Source organism: Scylla paramamosain, chromosome 9 (assembly GCF_035594125.1).
Source record: "Scylla paramamosain isolate STU-SP2022 chromosome 9, ASM3559412v1, whole genome shotgun sequence".
Taxonomy (NCBI): Eukaryota; Metazoa; Arthropoda; class Malacostraca; order Decapoda; family Portunidae; genus Scylla; species Scylla paramamosain.
Window position 1 is genome coordinate 12,035,031 of NC_087159.1, and position 16,846 is coordinate 12,051,876.

The following is a 16,846-nucleotide window of genomic DNA, read 5'->3' on the forward strand; positions in this document are numbered from 1 at the left end:
TACGTTGAAAAACACAAAAAAGTAAGATGAGTGAACCTTTGCTCTATTTTTTGCTCCTTCTAGGTTAGGACAAAAACTCATTGAACATCCCTCATAGTTCTATGTATGATACATTTGTAATGAAAACATTCCTTATAGTCTAACTAAACAGAACTGCACAAAAACAGAGGAAGGACACTGCAGGAAAGATACTACTGTAAGTGACTGTACAAGAAAGTACGAATATGGCATTTCAACATTACACAAGATGCTTTGAGGTCAGATCTGCAGGTCCTGTCTTTTAGGTACATAGATTTTTATGTGCATAACAACTACATTAGGTGCATCAAATGAAGCATTTTGTATTAAAAATTGTGTTCAAACAAGAAATCAATCACTTGTTTCAGTGACTCTATGCATACCCAATGCAGCATGCTCTAAACAACAGCAAGACAGATGATGCAATGGGTCAGGATCTCACTTGGCATGTGTTGACCTAAGAACTTTTCACTCAAGTCTAAGCTTTGTTCAGCTCAATGGCACTCATAACTCTCAATACAAGCCTTTATGCTGTTTATACTGAAAGAATACATTAAGCTATTTTCTTTTCATAAAACAGGAAATAATTAACTGAGAGTAACATTAATAAATACTACAGAAAACTAGTTTTCTGCGTAGTTTAGACATTTCATCCTTCTGTAAATTCTACCATGAGAGTAACCATAATGGAAATGGCTGTTATCTGTGCCTTACCATGCACAGAGTCCTTACATTGTTATCCCATGCATAGTCCTTACTTACATTTTTATCCATTATTCATGCCATTCTCTTAAACACTTTTCTCCTCTATCTTCCTTTCCTGCCTTACATGCTTCTTTTCCTTTTATATAAACTACACTTTAAACTTGCACATCACATATGGAGAGGACAAAACCCATCAAAATATGGTGATGTGGTGATGGGAATGTGAAAAATCAGAAGGAAGTTCACTTTAATGGCTTACATATAATAAATGCAAAACACAACAGGCACAGGATGGCATCATGCTATGTGGTAATGAGCACCCATATAGAGAAGAATACAGGATATGAGCAGTTTATTTTTTATTTGTATATGTGTAATATGGAGATCAGATTAACAAGCAAAGTGAGCTGGACATTCTGCTTGCATTTAGGAAAGGATCTCTATAAGAATGGGAAAGCTTTTTCAGGCATATTAATGGACATGGGCATGGAGGCATAGCTTAAATACCCATGAATATTAAATATTCTCAAAAACAATATAAGACATTTCCTATCTCACAACTTTGAGAAGGCAGAGTATTTAACAATTACTGAATCTAAACATCAATCTTGTTAGTCATGAGAAAATGCAACTTTTGATGATGGGAGACACTGCCAGAAATACCAGCAACATACACCATAAACCATTCAAGAATTTTATAAAAGATATGATAGACATATTTGCCTGATTTCCTTTTACTAATTCATTGTTTTGTTTTCTTTTACTAATAATCTGCATGTAATAAGGAATATGCATACGGTATATTCCTTCCCTATGGTTTCTCAATCAAAAGGGAACCAATACATCAAAGATAAATATTCATATAAAATGTATTATGAAGACTATAACTTTAATGCTCAGAAATTTTGTTCATAAAGGAGTATAAATATTTTGAACATTTCAAAGTAAAATCTAACAAGGGTTCACAGTAGTATTACAAAAAAAAAGAAATATTAAATCAACAAGCAAGAACCAAGGGATATTTTACTTCTAAGAGAAAACTGGGTAATTTGCAAAGGGATGACTGTGCAAAATACAATTTGCCAAGACAATTCACCTAGAGCTCACAAAAAGAGCATAACTAGTATATAGTAACAGCTAAAACTTATGAAAAGACAAATCATATTCAGTCTGAAAAACAAGGAAAGAACCATTCACAATATCAGAACTCAGGTGATAAAGACAAGAGAATATAAGAATGATTGAGAGTTAAGAAACCAGAGATAATGACTTAATGAGATTGAAACATAGCCAGTTTCTGAGAGGGAGCTCTTTAAGAAAATGTGGTGAAACATACTCATAGAATTCAGAATGACACAAATCCTGAATGCATGAACAATAAGCCACATGCTTTTACCACCAACTACAACATAACAGTGATGGTTAGTGTGAACCCTGACAGTGATCTTGTTTTGTTGTCATAATCAAAAGTCAAATAATATATTACAGTCACTTTCATGGTTTCTTTCAATCTTCAGTCCTGACCTAAAATGTTAACTTTTAGGTTTTGTATGAAGATTCTCAGTACATTAGAACACTTTAAAAATTGAGGATAAACACAAAACACAATAGATGTGAATGCAGGTTAGTCAGTGAATCAATAAGATAAACTATCTCTAGGCCCTCATGCACATTCACACAAATGGAGCTACATGGTTACTGGTGCAAACAAAGAGGTTAAGAAACAGCACAACAGGCAAGATGCTGACCAAAGCAGCAGAATACCTGACTATGTCACTTGTTGCGGGATAGCAGAAGCCACAGCACCATTGTGCCTGATAGCAAACAGGAAGCCATTTAATGCTTGTCATCACCTGCCTCACTGGGTCATGTTAAATCACCACCACCAAAGTGAAAAGACATCACACAACAGTCAGGTTAGAACAATGAAAACTTCAATCAGGATCATGGTATTTCACTATGATATAAAATTTTGTATAACTTCAAGTAGTAATATGTATATCCATTACTTATTGGCAATTTCTAATGCCACTGCCTAATGCATTGGATAACAATTAGTTACCTTAAAAAGTTCATGACATATATCAAAACCTTCAACAATTGCTTACATGCTGATATGAAACATCAAGACAGATCATAAAACAAACAACAAACACTTACAAATGAATAGGTTATCCTAACAATCCAATCAATTACAAATGAATCACCACCTGAACAAATATTCTTAAATTTTCAAAAAGCCAAATCATACCACCATAACATTCACTGTGCCTATCATTTTTTTGCTCCTTCAAAGCAAGACATCGCTTGAGCAATGTTCTATCATGAAACATGATAGCATTTATGTTAATTATAAGAAACAATCAATGGCTGCCATTTCTCAGTCTCAATCTTGGATAACTTGTGTAATTCCTTCTTCACATGTAATCATCCTTCTCATACTTTTCGTACCAGAACACTGCCTTTTTTCACCAATAATATTCATATTCTTGTGACATAATGATCAATATCTGTGAAGGTGAAAGTACTATGTTATGTATTTATCAGCTCATCTATAACCATCTGCTGAATTAACCTTGCCAATGTGTTGCCTCTACTGGGCAAAATGGACACAAGAGGAATGTTTGACAATGATATTTAGCTTACTTCAAAGGAAGCACCTTTGACTCAATAAGAGACAATACAACAAAATATCACCTCCTAGGATGAGGAGGCAGTAGACACCTGTCAAAACAACAATTACTCCCAGTGAGGTCATAAGCAATGGATCAGGGGGTGCTGTGAACTTATCATTAACCCAGCTGTGACCTCACTGAACATTTCCCTTTGTGTCTCACAACACAAGGGGACAGACACAGCCTGCCCTCTAAAGACAACTCTCTTCCTTCACACAAAACTACATGCACCTAATTACACACACACCCTTCACTCAAAATTCAAAATTGTCATGGCAACTCCTACACCAGCCTCAGAGTCCCAATCTGGGAAGGGGATCACAAATGTCCACAAGTCAGACTGCTCTTCTGGTATCAACCCTAAGTGTCTTGACACCATCCCCTCAACTTTTTCTTCATTAGCTTCTGCAACATTCACGGTCTAAGATCTAATTCTCAATCTGTAGAACACCACCTCTCCTCTACTAAACCTCATCTTCTTTTCCTCATCAAAACACAGGTGTCTGAGGCAACTGAGAGTTGTTCCTTTTGTTCCCTCCTACTTTCTCCATCCTCATTTTCAACCCAAAGCTAGATATTGTGTTTATGTGCAATACGACTTAACCTGCTCTCATGCCTACAATCTTGAATCTTCCTAACTTTCCACCATCTGGCTATGACTACAGAGTCACTCAAACAAAATTTGTCTGTGCTGTATAGCTCTCACCTAACTCCTCTGACTATGAGGAATTCTCTGACTACTTAACTTCCAAAGTGGAGAACATTTTGACTCCTCCTTTTTGTGGAGATCTCCATTCTTGGAGACTTCAATGTTCACCACCAGCTTTAGCTTTTCTCTCCCTTCACTGACCATCCTGGTGAGCTAGCCTTTAACTTTGCTATCCTCCATGACCTAAAGCAACTGGTGCATAACCCAACATTCTTGACCTTTTCCTAACCTTTAATCCTGCTTATGCTGTCACCCAATCTTCTTCATTGGATTCCTCTGATCACAATTTCATATCTGTATCTTGTCCTATCACTCCAATCCCTCCTCAGGATCCCCAAAGCGGAGATGCCTCTGGCATTTTGCCCCTGATAATTGGAGGGAACTGAGGAGGTATTATGCTGATTTTCCTTGGAATGACTTCTGTGTCAGAGACTCACCTCTGTGTGCTGAGTGCATAACAGAGGTGATAGTGTTTGGCATGGAAGAGTACATTCCTCACTCTTTCTCTTGACCTAAACCTTCCAAACCTTGGCTTAACACAGCCTGTACCTCATGCTATACATAACAGGGAGATAGCCCACAAAGGGTACTTGAACATTCTATCAACTAAATCTCATGCTCTTTATATTTCTGCCTGAAATCATACCAAGTCTGTTCTCCAACTAACCAAAAACACCTTCATTAATAGAAAGTGTCAAAATCTTTCAAGATCTAACCCCCCCACCTTTGTGATTTCTGGCACTTAGCCAAAAACTCTCTAATAACTTTGCTTCTTCACCTGTCCCTCCCTTATTTCAACCAGATAGCACCACTGCCATCTCATCTATTTCTAAATTTGAACTCTTCACTGAAACATTTCCTAAAAATTCTATCTTGGATGATTCAGGGCTTGTTTCTCCTCTTCCTCCAAACTCTGACTACTTCATGCTACCCATTAAAATCCTTCCTTCACAGTAATGTTTTCAATGCCCTCGCTGGCCTAAACCTTCAGAAGACTTATAGACCTGATGGGGTCCCTTCTATTGTTCTCCGAAACTATGCCTCCGTTGCCAAGCCAAACTCTTCCAACTCTGTCTATCAACATCTACCTTTCCTTCTTGCTGGAAGTTTGCCTACATTCAGCCTGTTCCTAAAAAGGGTGACCATTCTAATCTCTCAAACTACCCTCCAATTGCTTTAATTTCCAGCCTATTTAAAGTTTTTGAATTTATCCTCAACAGGAAGATTCTTAAATGTCTATTATTTCACAACCTTCTATCTGATTGCCAGTATGAGTTCCATCAAGACCACTCTACTGATCTTCTGGCTTTCGTTACTGAGTCTTGGTCATACTCTAAGAGATTTTGGTGAAACTTTTGCTATTGCCTAAACATATCAAAAGCTTTTGATAGAGTCTGGCACAATGCTTTGATTTCCAAACTAACCTCCTATGGCTTCTAACCTTCTCTCTGTAACTTCATCTCAGGTTTCCCTTCTGACCATTCTATTGCTGCTGTGGTAGATGGTCACTATTCTCCTAAATCTATTAACAGTGGTGTTCCTCAGGGTTCTGTCCTGTCATCCACTCTCTTCCTATTATTTATCAATGATCTTCTAAACCAAACATATTGTCCTATCCCCTCCTACATTGATGATACCACCCTACACTTTTTCACGTCTTTTCATAGACGTCCAACCCTTCAGGAAGTAAACAATTAATGCAGGGAAGCCACAAAACACCTGATTTCTGATCTCTCCAAAATTAATGATTGGGGCAGAGCAAACTTAGTATTGTTCAATGCCTCAAAAACTCAATTCCTCCATCTACCAACTTGACACAACCTTCCAGACAACTATCCCCTCTTCTTCAATGACACAATGTACCCCTCTTCTACACTGAACATCCTCAGTCTGTCCTTTACTTATAATCTAAACTAGAAACTTCACATCTTATCTCTAGCTTAAACAGCTCGAATGAAATTAGGCATTCTGAGACATCTTCACAAGCTTTTCTCCCCCCCACCCCTAACTCTGTACAAGGTCCTTATATGTCCATGTATGGAGTTTGCTTCACATGTATGGGGGTTCCACTCATATAATTCTTTTAGACAGGGTGGAATCAAAAGCTTTTTGTCTTCTCAATTCCTCTCCTCCAACTAACTGTCTTCAGCCTATTTCTCATCACTGCAATGTTGCATCTCTTGCTATCTTCTGTAACTATTTTCATTTTAACTGCTCTTCTGATCTTGCTAACTGCATGCTTCCCCTCTTCCTGCAGCCTCACTGCACAAGACCTTCTTCTTTTTCACATCCCTATTCTGTCCACCTCTCTAATGCAAGAGTTAACCATTATTCTCAATCATTCATCCCCTTCTCTGGTAAACTCTGGAACTCCCTGCCTGCTTCTGTATTTCCTCCTCTCTATAACTTGAACTCTTTTAAGAGGGAAGTTTCAAGATATTTATCCTTCAATTTACAATGATTCTCTTGAAATCTCTTTTGGGACTGGTGCCTAAGTGGGGATTTTTTTCCTTTTTTCTGGTTTTGTTTTCCTTGGCCAGTGACCCTCTTACGTATAAAAAAAATAAATAAATAAATAAAAAAAAAATAATAATAATAATAATAATACATATAAAAAATGTATAAAAAAATAAAGCATGTTTGACTCATTGAGAGATTATACAAAATATCACCTATGAGTACTGTCAAAGTAAAAGTTAACCAAAACAAAGAGTAACAACTGAATGACAGTGGATGTCTGTTGTTTTCTTGGAAGATTTTGTTTCCTACTTCAGCCTTTAGGTTCTTAATTTGCCACAAGGTCTTATAAAAATTAACTCTTTTATAAGTGATAATTCTACCACCTTTTCTTAATGTCATTGTTCTGAACCTAACCTCACAAAGCAAGTACATCACTACACCTCACAAAGCAAAGTACATCACTACAATATAAAAATGTCATTTTGATGAATTACCATTTCATACATGCTACTTGCTTTTTTAACTTTTCCAAGAAGTCCTCTTGATTATGAAAAACAAATATGAAATTAATATACTTTAACCAGAAAAGTTAGATAAATAAAGCAAAAAATAATTCTCCACCATTTGATATAAAGCAAAGGATAAAATTTGGTCATAGGGCATCAATTCCCACTTTCCATTCCTCTGAAAGCACCAACCCAAAGTGTAGGGCTGAAAGAAAGAAAGACTTCCATCTCATAGAACAATAAGATGCCTACTTGCCAAAAATGATTTTTTCCACCAGTTGCAAATCCTGGAAATCATCATTATTAATGTTATTATTATAATCAATATTATTATTATTATTATTATTATTATTATTATTATTATTATTAATTATTATTATTATTATTATTATTATTATTATTATAAAAAAACTTGTAAAGACCAACACTGAAGAATCAAAAGATTGTACCACCACCAAGTGTCAGCATGAATCAAGATAGCTGGAAAAAATCAAATTAAAAATAAAGATTAAAATAAAAAAAACAAAAGATTTATAAAAATACAATATAACAAAAAATACAACTACTACCATTATGTTACTTATATAACCTTATGTTACTTTATAGCAGAAAGACATCAGCTGATTTTTAAAAGTCCATCAATAGTTGAGGAAGTTACACCCTTGGATAGCAAACTATTCCAAAGCTTGCAAGTAGGCGGGAAAGTAAAGCAACCTAAAAACTTGAGATGTAGAGCATCAGCCAATTTCAAATGTCAAAGTTAATTGTAATATTAGTAGAAGAGCTCAAGCAATCTTCACAAGAACACCTGCTGAAGGTTCCCATTGCTATGATAATCAAATTTTTACATACAAAAGGGAACACTGAACAAATAAATATGATTAAAAAAAAAGTGCTAAAAGTTGCTATGGAAAACACAAGAATGTTGAACTAATAATATGAATAAAAAATAAGTAGCTGAAAGTTGTCTGATAAAATTCAAACTAACATATCCTTAAAAATAATCAAAAAATAAAAATATTCTGAATTTTTTATTTTTTTTTATTTTCTTGGCTTGAAAACCCACTAACAGAAATCATATTTTGCATACATAAGAAGTATAACATTTTTCTCCTTCCTTGAGATGTAGTTCCAAAGTTAGTCTCTTATTATACAAAAGAACATAAAAAAAAAAAACACTACAAAGAATCCCTACAATACACCTTAATAGAAAAGAAATTCCAACAAGAATAAAATATCATCAAAGTACTAACCCACAGCAACAAGGAGAGGCTCAATGAGGCGTGAGGAGATGGGGCGTGCCAGAATGGTCTGAATGTTGTCCAGTGAGCCGTTGTTGGGTCCTGGAGGAAGCCCCAGCATCATGCACACCAACGGGTACACGTCGACATTGCTGAAGTCCTCAGAGATGAATTTCTGTCGGAAGGAAGGTCCCACTGCCACAAAGATTGGCTCCATGCTTGGGTTGTCTACCTCATATCCATGGTCACCAAACACTTTTGTCACTGTAACACAAGAGGCAGTGAGGCAATGATGTACAACTCATTTGTGTTACACTGCCAATGGTGTTCAATGTACTAGATATGCATCAAAACTCTATTAGATATTGAACAAAGATATGCAGTGACTTTTTTGTATTAGATATTGAATAAGATATGCACTAACTTTTATAATGAAAAAATTATATGGAGGGTTTCCTTTTGCCTTTCCTCCTCACAAAAGACATGCTAAAAATTAAAGTCATGAAGTAAAAACATTATAAGCTTTAACTCACAAACAACACACACACACACACACATAAACACACACACACACAAAAAAATAGCAATATGTCATAAAAATACATTATTAGAGGTTCTGCTGTATGCAAACAACATACATAAACATAAAACAATACAAGTTTCATTCATTCCTAAATAAATATAAAAATATAAATACATACACAGAAAAGAAGACTTCATTCCTTTTCAACTTGGCTCTACATCTTCACCTGTCTACCACACACTTACACCTCATTCACACAAACACCTCACTATAAATGAGCCATGAACAAAGTGTCTTCAGCACTTACAGCCAGGATATCCCTTCTCCTGATAATTCTTGATGTAATCTGTGAAGTCCTGAAAGACATAGCCCACATCAGACACCAAGGTGATGCTGCTGATGCGTGGGTTATCCCTGTAGTGCCAAGCCTTCATGTGTGAGTCCTCCTTCAGGAACACTTTGTAGTGGTTTGAGAGACTCCCATTCTTCAGCTCGGCATAAACATACAGATCCTTCCCTGCAAAGGTTTCATGCACCACTTTTTAGGCTGAAAAATAAATCTATAACTTATTTGCCTATCAACGTTTTCTGTTCTGTGCTTCCTGGTTCTTCTGTGAGGGTTAGTATTATTTACGTACATTTTGACAACTTCATACCCTTCTCCAATAATATTGTGCCTGGAGTCTACTCACTTGTGTTTACTTTTTTCACATCAGTGTAGCCAACCCCTGAAAGCTTCTTTGCCTTATACAGACAACAAAATTACCCTACATTTGCCTTCAGCACCCTACAGCTCAGGACGAAAATGTTCATATACTCCAAGGTAATTTCTATTCTGTTCTGTGAAATGTGTCATTATTCCTCAGGTATTGACACAGTAGGTAAAGTAATAAATCAAATTTATATTGTAGATTATATAATCATTTTCCAAGAAAAACAGTGATACATATTGGGCCTCTATGAATAAAATAAAACTTCCTTCTAAAAGAAAATCCATTACACATAATTCATATCTTTTTTCAGGCCAAAAACTGGAATAGGAAGAGCTTTCCAGACATAATTTAAAGATTTTTAAAGACTTATTTTTATCATACGTAGATACATTATGCAGATTGTAGTGTTCCAGTTTAATTGTCTTATTTCTACAATCTTCTTTCTTTGCAACCATACTAGATTTCATTACTAGAAGCGCATTCAATAGTTTTGGCCTCATTTTATATCTCTTCTTTGTTTTGGTGTCAGTTAGCATAGAAAAAATTCTCTCAGTCTCAGCATTGGAGTGGGGTAAGGATAGAACCAATTTAGCCACTTACACCAAGTTTCTAAATACTGGTTTCTCAACATCTTCACATCATTTAAGGAAACCCCAAACTCAGTGTTTTCTTCTTTAGCCCTCTCATTTCTTCCTCATCAAAGCAAATGGATAATTTTCTCCATTCCTCATCAACATCACTATTTTCATCCAACAAATTATTATATTTTTCCTACTCCACATTCCACATACACAGTACACTAGTGGCAGTTTCACTGGACTCTTGGTCACTCAGCTTGTCAATGGTCTCTCTCTCTCTCTCTCTCTCTCTCTCTCTCTCTCTCTCTCTCTCTCTCTCTCTCTCTCTCTCTCTCTCTCTCTCTCTCTCTCTCCACATACCCAACCAGTGAATTCTCTTTCTTACACTCACATCATAAAATAATCACCTTAAGTTATTGTCCCTTCCACTATGCCCCTCATTAATTACACTAATTATTAATTACACAAGTTCATTATTGTTCATTACACAAGTCTAAAGAGACCATAAGACAGACCTGCAATTGAATTTGAATATGATTTATCTTCCAAGCTCACCTTAGGATTAAAATAAATCAAAGGTAGAGCATATGGTGCACATCCAACAGCACAGAAGATAAAATACAGGGTACCCCAAAAAATTTGACATCATTCCATCACCTAATACCATGAATAATTTTTTTCCAAATTGTCTCACATTTTAGTAGTACGTCTAGAATTCAGTACACTTTTAAAGTCTAACCTTTCATATGTTTCTCTTTTCAGGATTAGACATGCTGTTTACAGCAACAGAAAAGGCATTTTGTGCACTGAAGTACGACGAAACTCAAATGTAAATCCACAATGCGAATTTGTTAGAAAATTTCATAAATGAGCACCAACAGGAAACCAGATTTAAACACAGCATAAGAAGTTTCAAGAAGAAGGCTGTTTGTGTCAGAAAAAAGGATCTGGACGGCCATCAGTTTCAGAAGAGAAGGTCAACCAAGTTGTCCCCAGCTTTAAAGCCTGCATAAGCTGAAACTTGTAGGGGGCCAGCAGCAAGCATTTTCTTATGACACGCCAAACAATTGACTTTGGGATCCATGTTTCCAGGCTTGCTCTTCGCACAGATTTCTTTGGACTCTGACTAAATGTTTCACAAACTTGGTTCATCACCTCTTCTGAAACTGGTGGCCATCCATATCCTTTTTTCCAACACAAACAGCCTTCCTCTTGAAACTTCTTACACCACATCCCTGTTGACGCTTACTTATCAAATTTTCTTACAAATTCATGTTGTGCATTCACATCTGACTGAGTTTCGGCTTACTTCAATACACAAAATGCCTTTTTTGTTGCAGTAAACGGCATGTCTAACCCTGAAAACAGAAATATACGATAGGTTAGACTTTAAAAATGTATTGAATTCTAGATATACTGCTAAAATCTGAGACAATTTGGATGAAAATTGTTCATGATATTAGGTGATAGAATAATGTCAGTTTTTTGGGGACACCCTGTAAAATAATTAAATAAGAGCTATACAGTATTTGCAGTATGTGCTCATTATGTAACTAGTGCAAGTTTAAAACTTCAACATGCTCATGTTCCAAAATCTAAAATTATCGATTATTGTTAGTTTGGAACCAAAAGTATCAATGATACTAATGAATCGATAATGCAGGAAAAATAATTATCAGATTACCGATAACCCATTATTGTTATCATGATAAATTATAGCAATGATACCCATCTATGAAAACTAGCCAATAAGTGCCTAAAGCCTCAAATAATCTGTAATCAAGCAGCTTAATCTGAATACATACATTTTTATTAAAAAAAGTGAACATATAATGAAAAGTATACCTACCTTCAACAGGCCATATATTAAGAACTGGAGAAGAACCTGTGTAAGTATACAGTTCTGGGCTGAGCACAGAAGCCAAGTTAATGATGCCAGTTTCTGCAGAGATTGAGGCTGTTCCATGGTCACTCAAGATGATTACATCCACTTTTTGTCTTATCTTTCGCAGCTCCAGTAAATGGAAAAGGTATCCTACACCTGCATCTACCTGTAGAGAGTTTACTTAATAGTAATGTTCAAAATGAATACAACACTATGCACATTCATATTCTTCAAACTACTTCAACATACCAACAAATCTTTCACCTTAATTACAAAAAAAGTATTTGCTACAGACTGGTTTGCCTCAATAAATTAACCATTTCAGGTAGGATGAAAGGAATTTACTAAATGGTAGAGGAACTTTAGGATTCTGGAAAAAAAAAAAAAAAAAGAAACAGGTAGCTTTTAAGCCACTGATAACATTTTGTTTCCTCTTTAAATGCTTCCTACATGAAGGACAAATTATAATTTAAAAAAAAATCATCAATGGCATTGAAGTTCTAGATCAATAAAGTTGCTTTCAACATAACTTAGTATATACAAGATCCTGTCATATCAGCAGAACTCAGCATCAGATTAGATACCTGTTTGAGCACATCACTGTAGTAGGGTGAGTCTGGGCCATAGACATGCCCTGCCATGTCAGGTTGATCATGGTATAGGAAGATGAGGTTGGCAGGAACCATGGCATGTGTGAGCCATTCCACAGTCAGGTCCACACTGTTGGTAAGTGAAGCATTGTTCTGATAAGGTTCCCAGTAGGTCACATTCCTCCCATGGAAGGGGACATCGCAGCCTGGCCACATGATACACCCACTGCTGCCTCCCTGTTGTTCATTCAGGGTCTACAAGAAGCAGAGTTTAGTTAGACTGTTCCTTCCTGTATAGTAACTGAGCTTATAATAGAGGAGAATCTGTGCGAAATTTTTATCTATTCTGGATATATCATATTTTTCATAAATACATCAACACATATCAAGCATAATAAAATTCTTAAGCAGTACTACAACTGTTTTAGAGATCCTCCACAATCCTGACTCATCCAAGACCTTCACTTCATGATAATAAGGGCATGACATTTCAAGACCAGACAGTGAACCTACCCAGAGAGGCATTACTCCAGGGTTCTGTGTAAAGAGTTCACTATTCTTGATGGTGAGGGTGCGGTTCAGTGTCTTGTCAAACACTGTGTTCCCCACCACACCATGGGACTCTAAGTACATTCCTGTTGCTACACTGAAGTGGTTTGGGAAACTCTTGGTTGGAAACTGATTTCTGTAATGACAAAATATGTTTAATACCACCACCCCTTTCTAACATATATGAGGCATTCAGTTACACAGTGACATAAGTGCCACATCTGGTGAAAATGAGTTATTTATAGCACAGTCTTCCCCAACCCTTCCTCTATCTGGGGTGCTAAGGCAGATGTTAAAATTCAGTTCCCAACATGGTCGAAACCCCTCTCATTTGGAAGGTACTGTCACCTGTATCAACGCTGCCACTTATACGCTCTGAAGTTCACCTCGCCAGCAACACATGTGACACTGCCAGAAGACACAAGGCTGAGCAACCAATGGGAGATGGGGAAGCTGCCTCATCATTGTGCCGCACCCCTCCACTGGCCAATGAGCAGCGCATCCTTCCCCTAACATCACCTTCTTCCTCCTGCCTCACCACCTCTTCCCACTGACACCCCACCCCTATATCATCATCATCATCATCAGTCATCATTGTCATCACCAACACATCTTCATCATCATCATCATCAAAGGTAATGTGCTGATTAAAAAATTATTATTTTTATAATTTCTTTCATTAATGTGTACAAACACACACACACACTTATAAAATAGCATGATTTGAAAAAAATGTAAATTGGAGCGAATTTCGGTGTTGAGAAGCTTTTTCTCAAAATGTTAACTAAAAAATGGAGAAAAACACAGTTAATGTTGCAACAATCAGAATGTATTGTGTAATGTTTAATGTTTTCATGCTGAATAGAAAGCAAGGTCATCGAGCTTCAATTTAAAACAAACTAGAGCTTCCTAGCTCATTCCAATAAAAAGTTATCACATTCTGCATGTTGCCAAAAATTTTACTGCTTTCTCCACTTTTAGATTTTGGCACTTACATCATTATGTAACTGAACACCTCATATGAGGTGGCATACTTTACAAACACAGGAAATTTCAAAGCTAAAACATATGCAAATACAATTATGTATACATACAGTCAATCCTCCTCGAACACAAATTTCTATATTGCAATTTTTTTATAAGGCTGCATAAAAAGTAGAAGACTATTCTTACACAACCAAGATCCACTCTAGAGTATTCTCACTGAAACAATGCCATCTGGACAATACCATGTGGAATTACTGGCCTGGTATAAAGATCATGTTCATTTAGTCTAAGCTATAAAGCTTTGTTGTCACTGGTCCTAATAGTGGGGCTGCACCCCACTCAACTTTAAAAACTAAACTGTGATCAGTTCTGACAGTTCATAAAAAAAGGCCTTATCTGGCCTACCCACACACTACAGTTGCTTTAGCACCTAACACTCATTGCAGAACACTGTTCAAATAAAAAAAGTCAGGGAATCTTGAATATTTTTGTAAAATCAAGCAATACTTGCAAAGTAATCAAAAGTGCCCAGCACACACAGACATCTTTCACAGACCCATTCAACTTCGGGCAGTTTCTTACTTCTGAGACAAAACAAAGCACCATGACCTATTTCACAGCAGTGCATAAAGTTGTAAAATGCATGTATGAACATACTGCTTCCTTCAAGAGGGCAGTTAGTGATAATGTTACCTGCACCAGGTTGAGGATATATATCATATGCTACGGTAAGTTAAGTTAGGTTATATTAAGTAAGATTAGATAAAATCAGGGCACTTGTGGAAAAGTTGGGTCCTAGGGTGGCTGGGCCCACATCCTGCCAAAGCAAGTTTTCTTTTTTTTCTTTTTTTTATGCAGGAGGGACACCAGCCAAGGGAAACAAAAATCCAATAAAAAAAAAAAAAAAAGCCCACTGAGATGCCAGTCCCAAACAGAGTCCGAAGCAGTAGTCAAAAATTAAAGGGTATCTTGAAACCTACCTCTTGAGGGAGTTCAAGTCATAGGAAGGTGGAAATACAGAAGTAGACAGGGAGTTCCACAGTTTACCAGAGAAAGGGATGAATGACTGAGAAGACTGGTTAACTCTTGCATTAGAGAGGTGGACAGAATAAGCATGAGAGAAAGGAGAAAGTCTTGTGCAGCAAGGCCATGGGAGGAGGAAAGGCATGCAGTTAGCAAGACCAGAAGAGCAGTTAGCATGAAAATAGCAGAAGACACCAAGAGATGTAACACTGTAGTGATGAGAAAGAGTTTGAAGACAGTCAGTTAGAGGAGTTGATTAGACAAAAAGCTTTTGATTCCACCCTGTCTAAATGAGCGGTATGAATGGAACCCCCACCCAGGACATGTGAAGCATACTCTATACATGGACAGATAAGGCCCTTGTACAGTTAGCAGCTGGGGAGGGGGAGGGGTGAGAAAAAACTGGTGGAGACGTCTCAAAACACCTAACTTCATAGAAGCTGTTTTAACTAGAGATGAGATGTGAAGTTTCCAGTTTAGATTATAAGGACAGACTAAGGATGTTCAGTGTGGAAGAGGAGGACAGTTGAGTGTCATTGAAGAAGAGGGGATAGTTGTCTGGAAGATTGTGTCAAGTTGACAGATGGAGGAATTGAGTTTTTGAGGTATTGAACAATACTAAGTTTGCTCTGCCCCAGTCAGAAATTCTAGAGAGATCAGGATTCAGGTGTTCTGTGGCTTCCCTGCATGAACTGTTTACTTCCTGGAGGGTTGGACATCTAGGAAAAGACGTGGAAAAATGCTGGGTGGTATCATCAGCGTAGGAGTGGATAGGACAAGAAGTTTGGTTTAGATCATTGATGAATAATAGGAAGAGAACGAGTGACAGGACTGAATGCTGAGGAACACCACTGTCAATAGATTTAGGAGAACGGTAACCATATACCACAGCAGCAATAGAGTAGTCAGAAAGGAAACTTGAGATGAAGTTACAGAGAAAAGGATAGAAGCCATAGGAGGGTCATTTGGAAATCAAAGCTTTGTGCCAGACTCTATCAAAAGCTTTTGATATGTCTAAGGCAACAGCAAAAGTTTCACCAAAACCTCTAAAAGAAGATGACCAAGACTCAGTAAGGAAGATCACCAGTAGAGTGGCCTTGATGGGACCCATACTGGCGATCAGATAGAAAACGATGAAGTAATGGGTGTTTAAGAATCTTCCTGTTGAGGATAGATTTAAAACTTTAGATATACAGGAAATTAAAGCAATAGGACAGTAGTTTTAGGAACAGGCTGAATGTAGACAAACTTCCAGCAAGAAGTACAGTATATGTTGACAGAGTTGAAAGAGTTTGACTAGGCAAGGTACAAGCATGGAGGCACAGTTTCAGAGAACAATAGGAGGGACCCATCAGGTCCATAAGCCTTCTGAGGGTTTAGCCAACGAGGGCATGGAAAACATCACTGCGAAGAATTTTAATAGGTAGCATGAAGTAGTCAGAGGGTGGAAGAGAGGGAGGAACAAGCCCTGAATCATCCAAGGTAGCGTTTTTAGCAAAGGTTTGAGCGAAAAGTTCAGCTTTAGAGATAGATGTGATAACAGTGGTGCCATCTGGTTGAAATAAGGGAGGGAAAGAAGAAGCAAAGTTATTAGAGATGTTTTTTGGCTAGGTATCAGAAGTCACAAGGGGAGTTAGATCTTGAAAGAGTGACATTTTCTATTAATGAAGGAGTTTTTGGTTAG

The 16,846-nt window shown here is 37.0% G+C and overlaps 1 protein-coding gene across 7 annotated transcripts in view; it reads right to left on the minus strand.

Moving 5' to 3' along the window:
• The window catches only part of LOC135103613 (bis(5'-adenosyl)-triphosphatase enpp4-like), a 30,966-nt gene that overhangs the window by 7,487 nt on the left and 6,633 nt on the right, over positions 1 to 16,846 (minus strand). For 3 of the 7 annotated variants that reach the window (XM_064010091.1, XM_064010096.1, XM_064010090.1), the window contains 5 exons: positions 13,117 to 13,288; positions 12,598 to 12,858; positions 11,978 to 12,179; positions 9,145 to 9,354; positions 8,327 to 8,578 (listed from right to left, as the gene is read on the minus strand). In XM_064010091.1, the coding sequence (XP_063866161.1) occupies positions 8,327 to 8,578; positions 9,145 to 9,354; positions 11,978 to 12,179; positions 12,598 to 12,858; positions 13,117 to 13,288 (1,097 nt within the window). Of the gene's footprint in view, positions 1 to 1,069; positions 7,554 to 8,326; positions 8,579 to 9,144; positions 9,355 to 11,977; positions 12,180 to 12,597; positions 12,859 to 13,116; positions 13,289 to 13,500; positions 13,685 to 16,846 lie in introns of those variants that run through there. The other 4 variants (XM_064010097.1, XM_064010094.1, XM_064010095.1 and 1 more) reach the window with 4 other exon arrangements.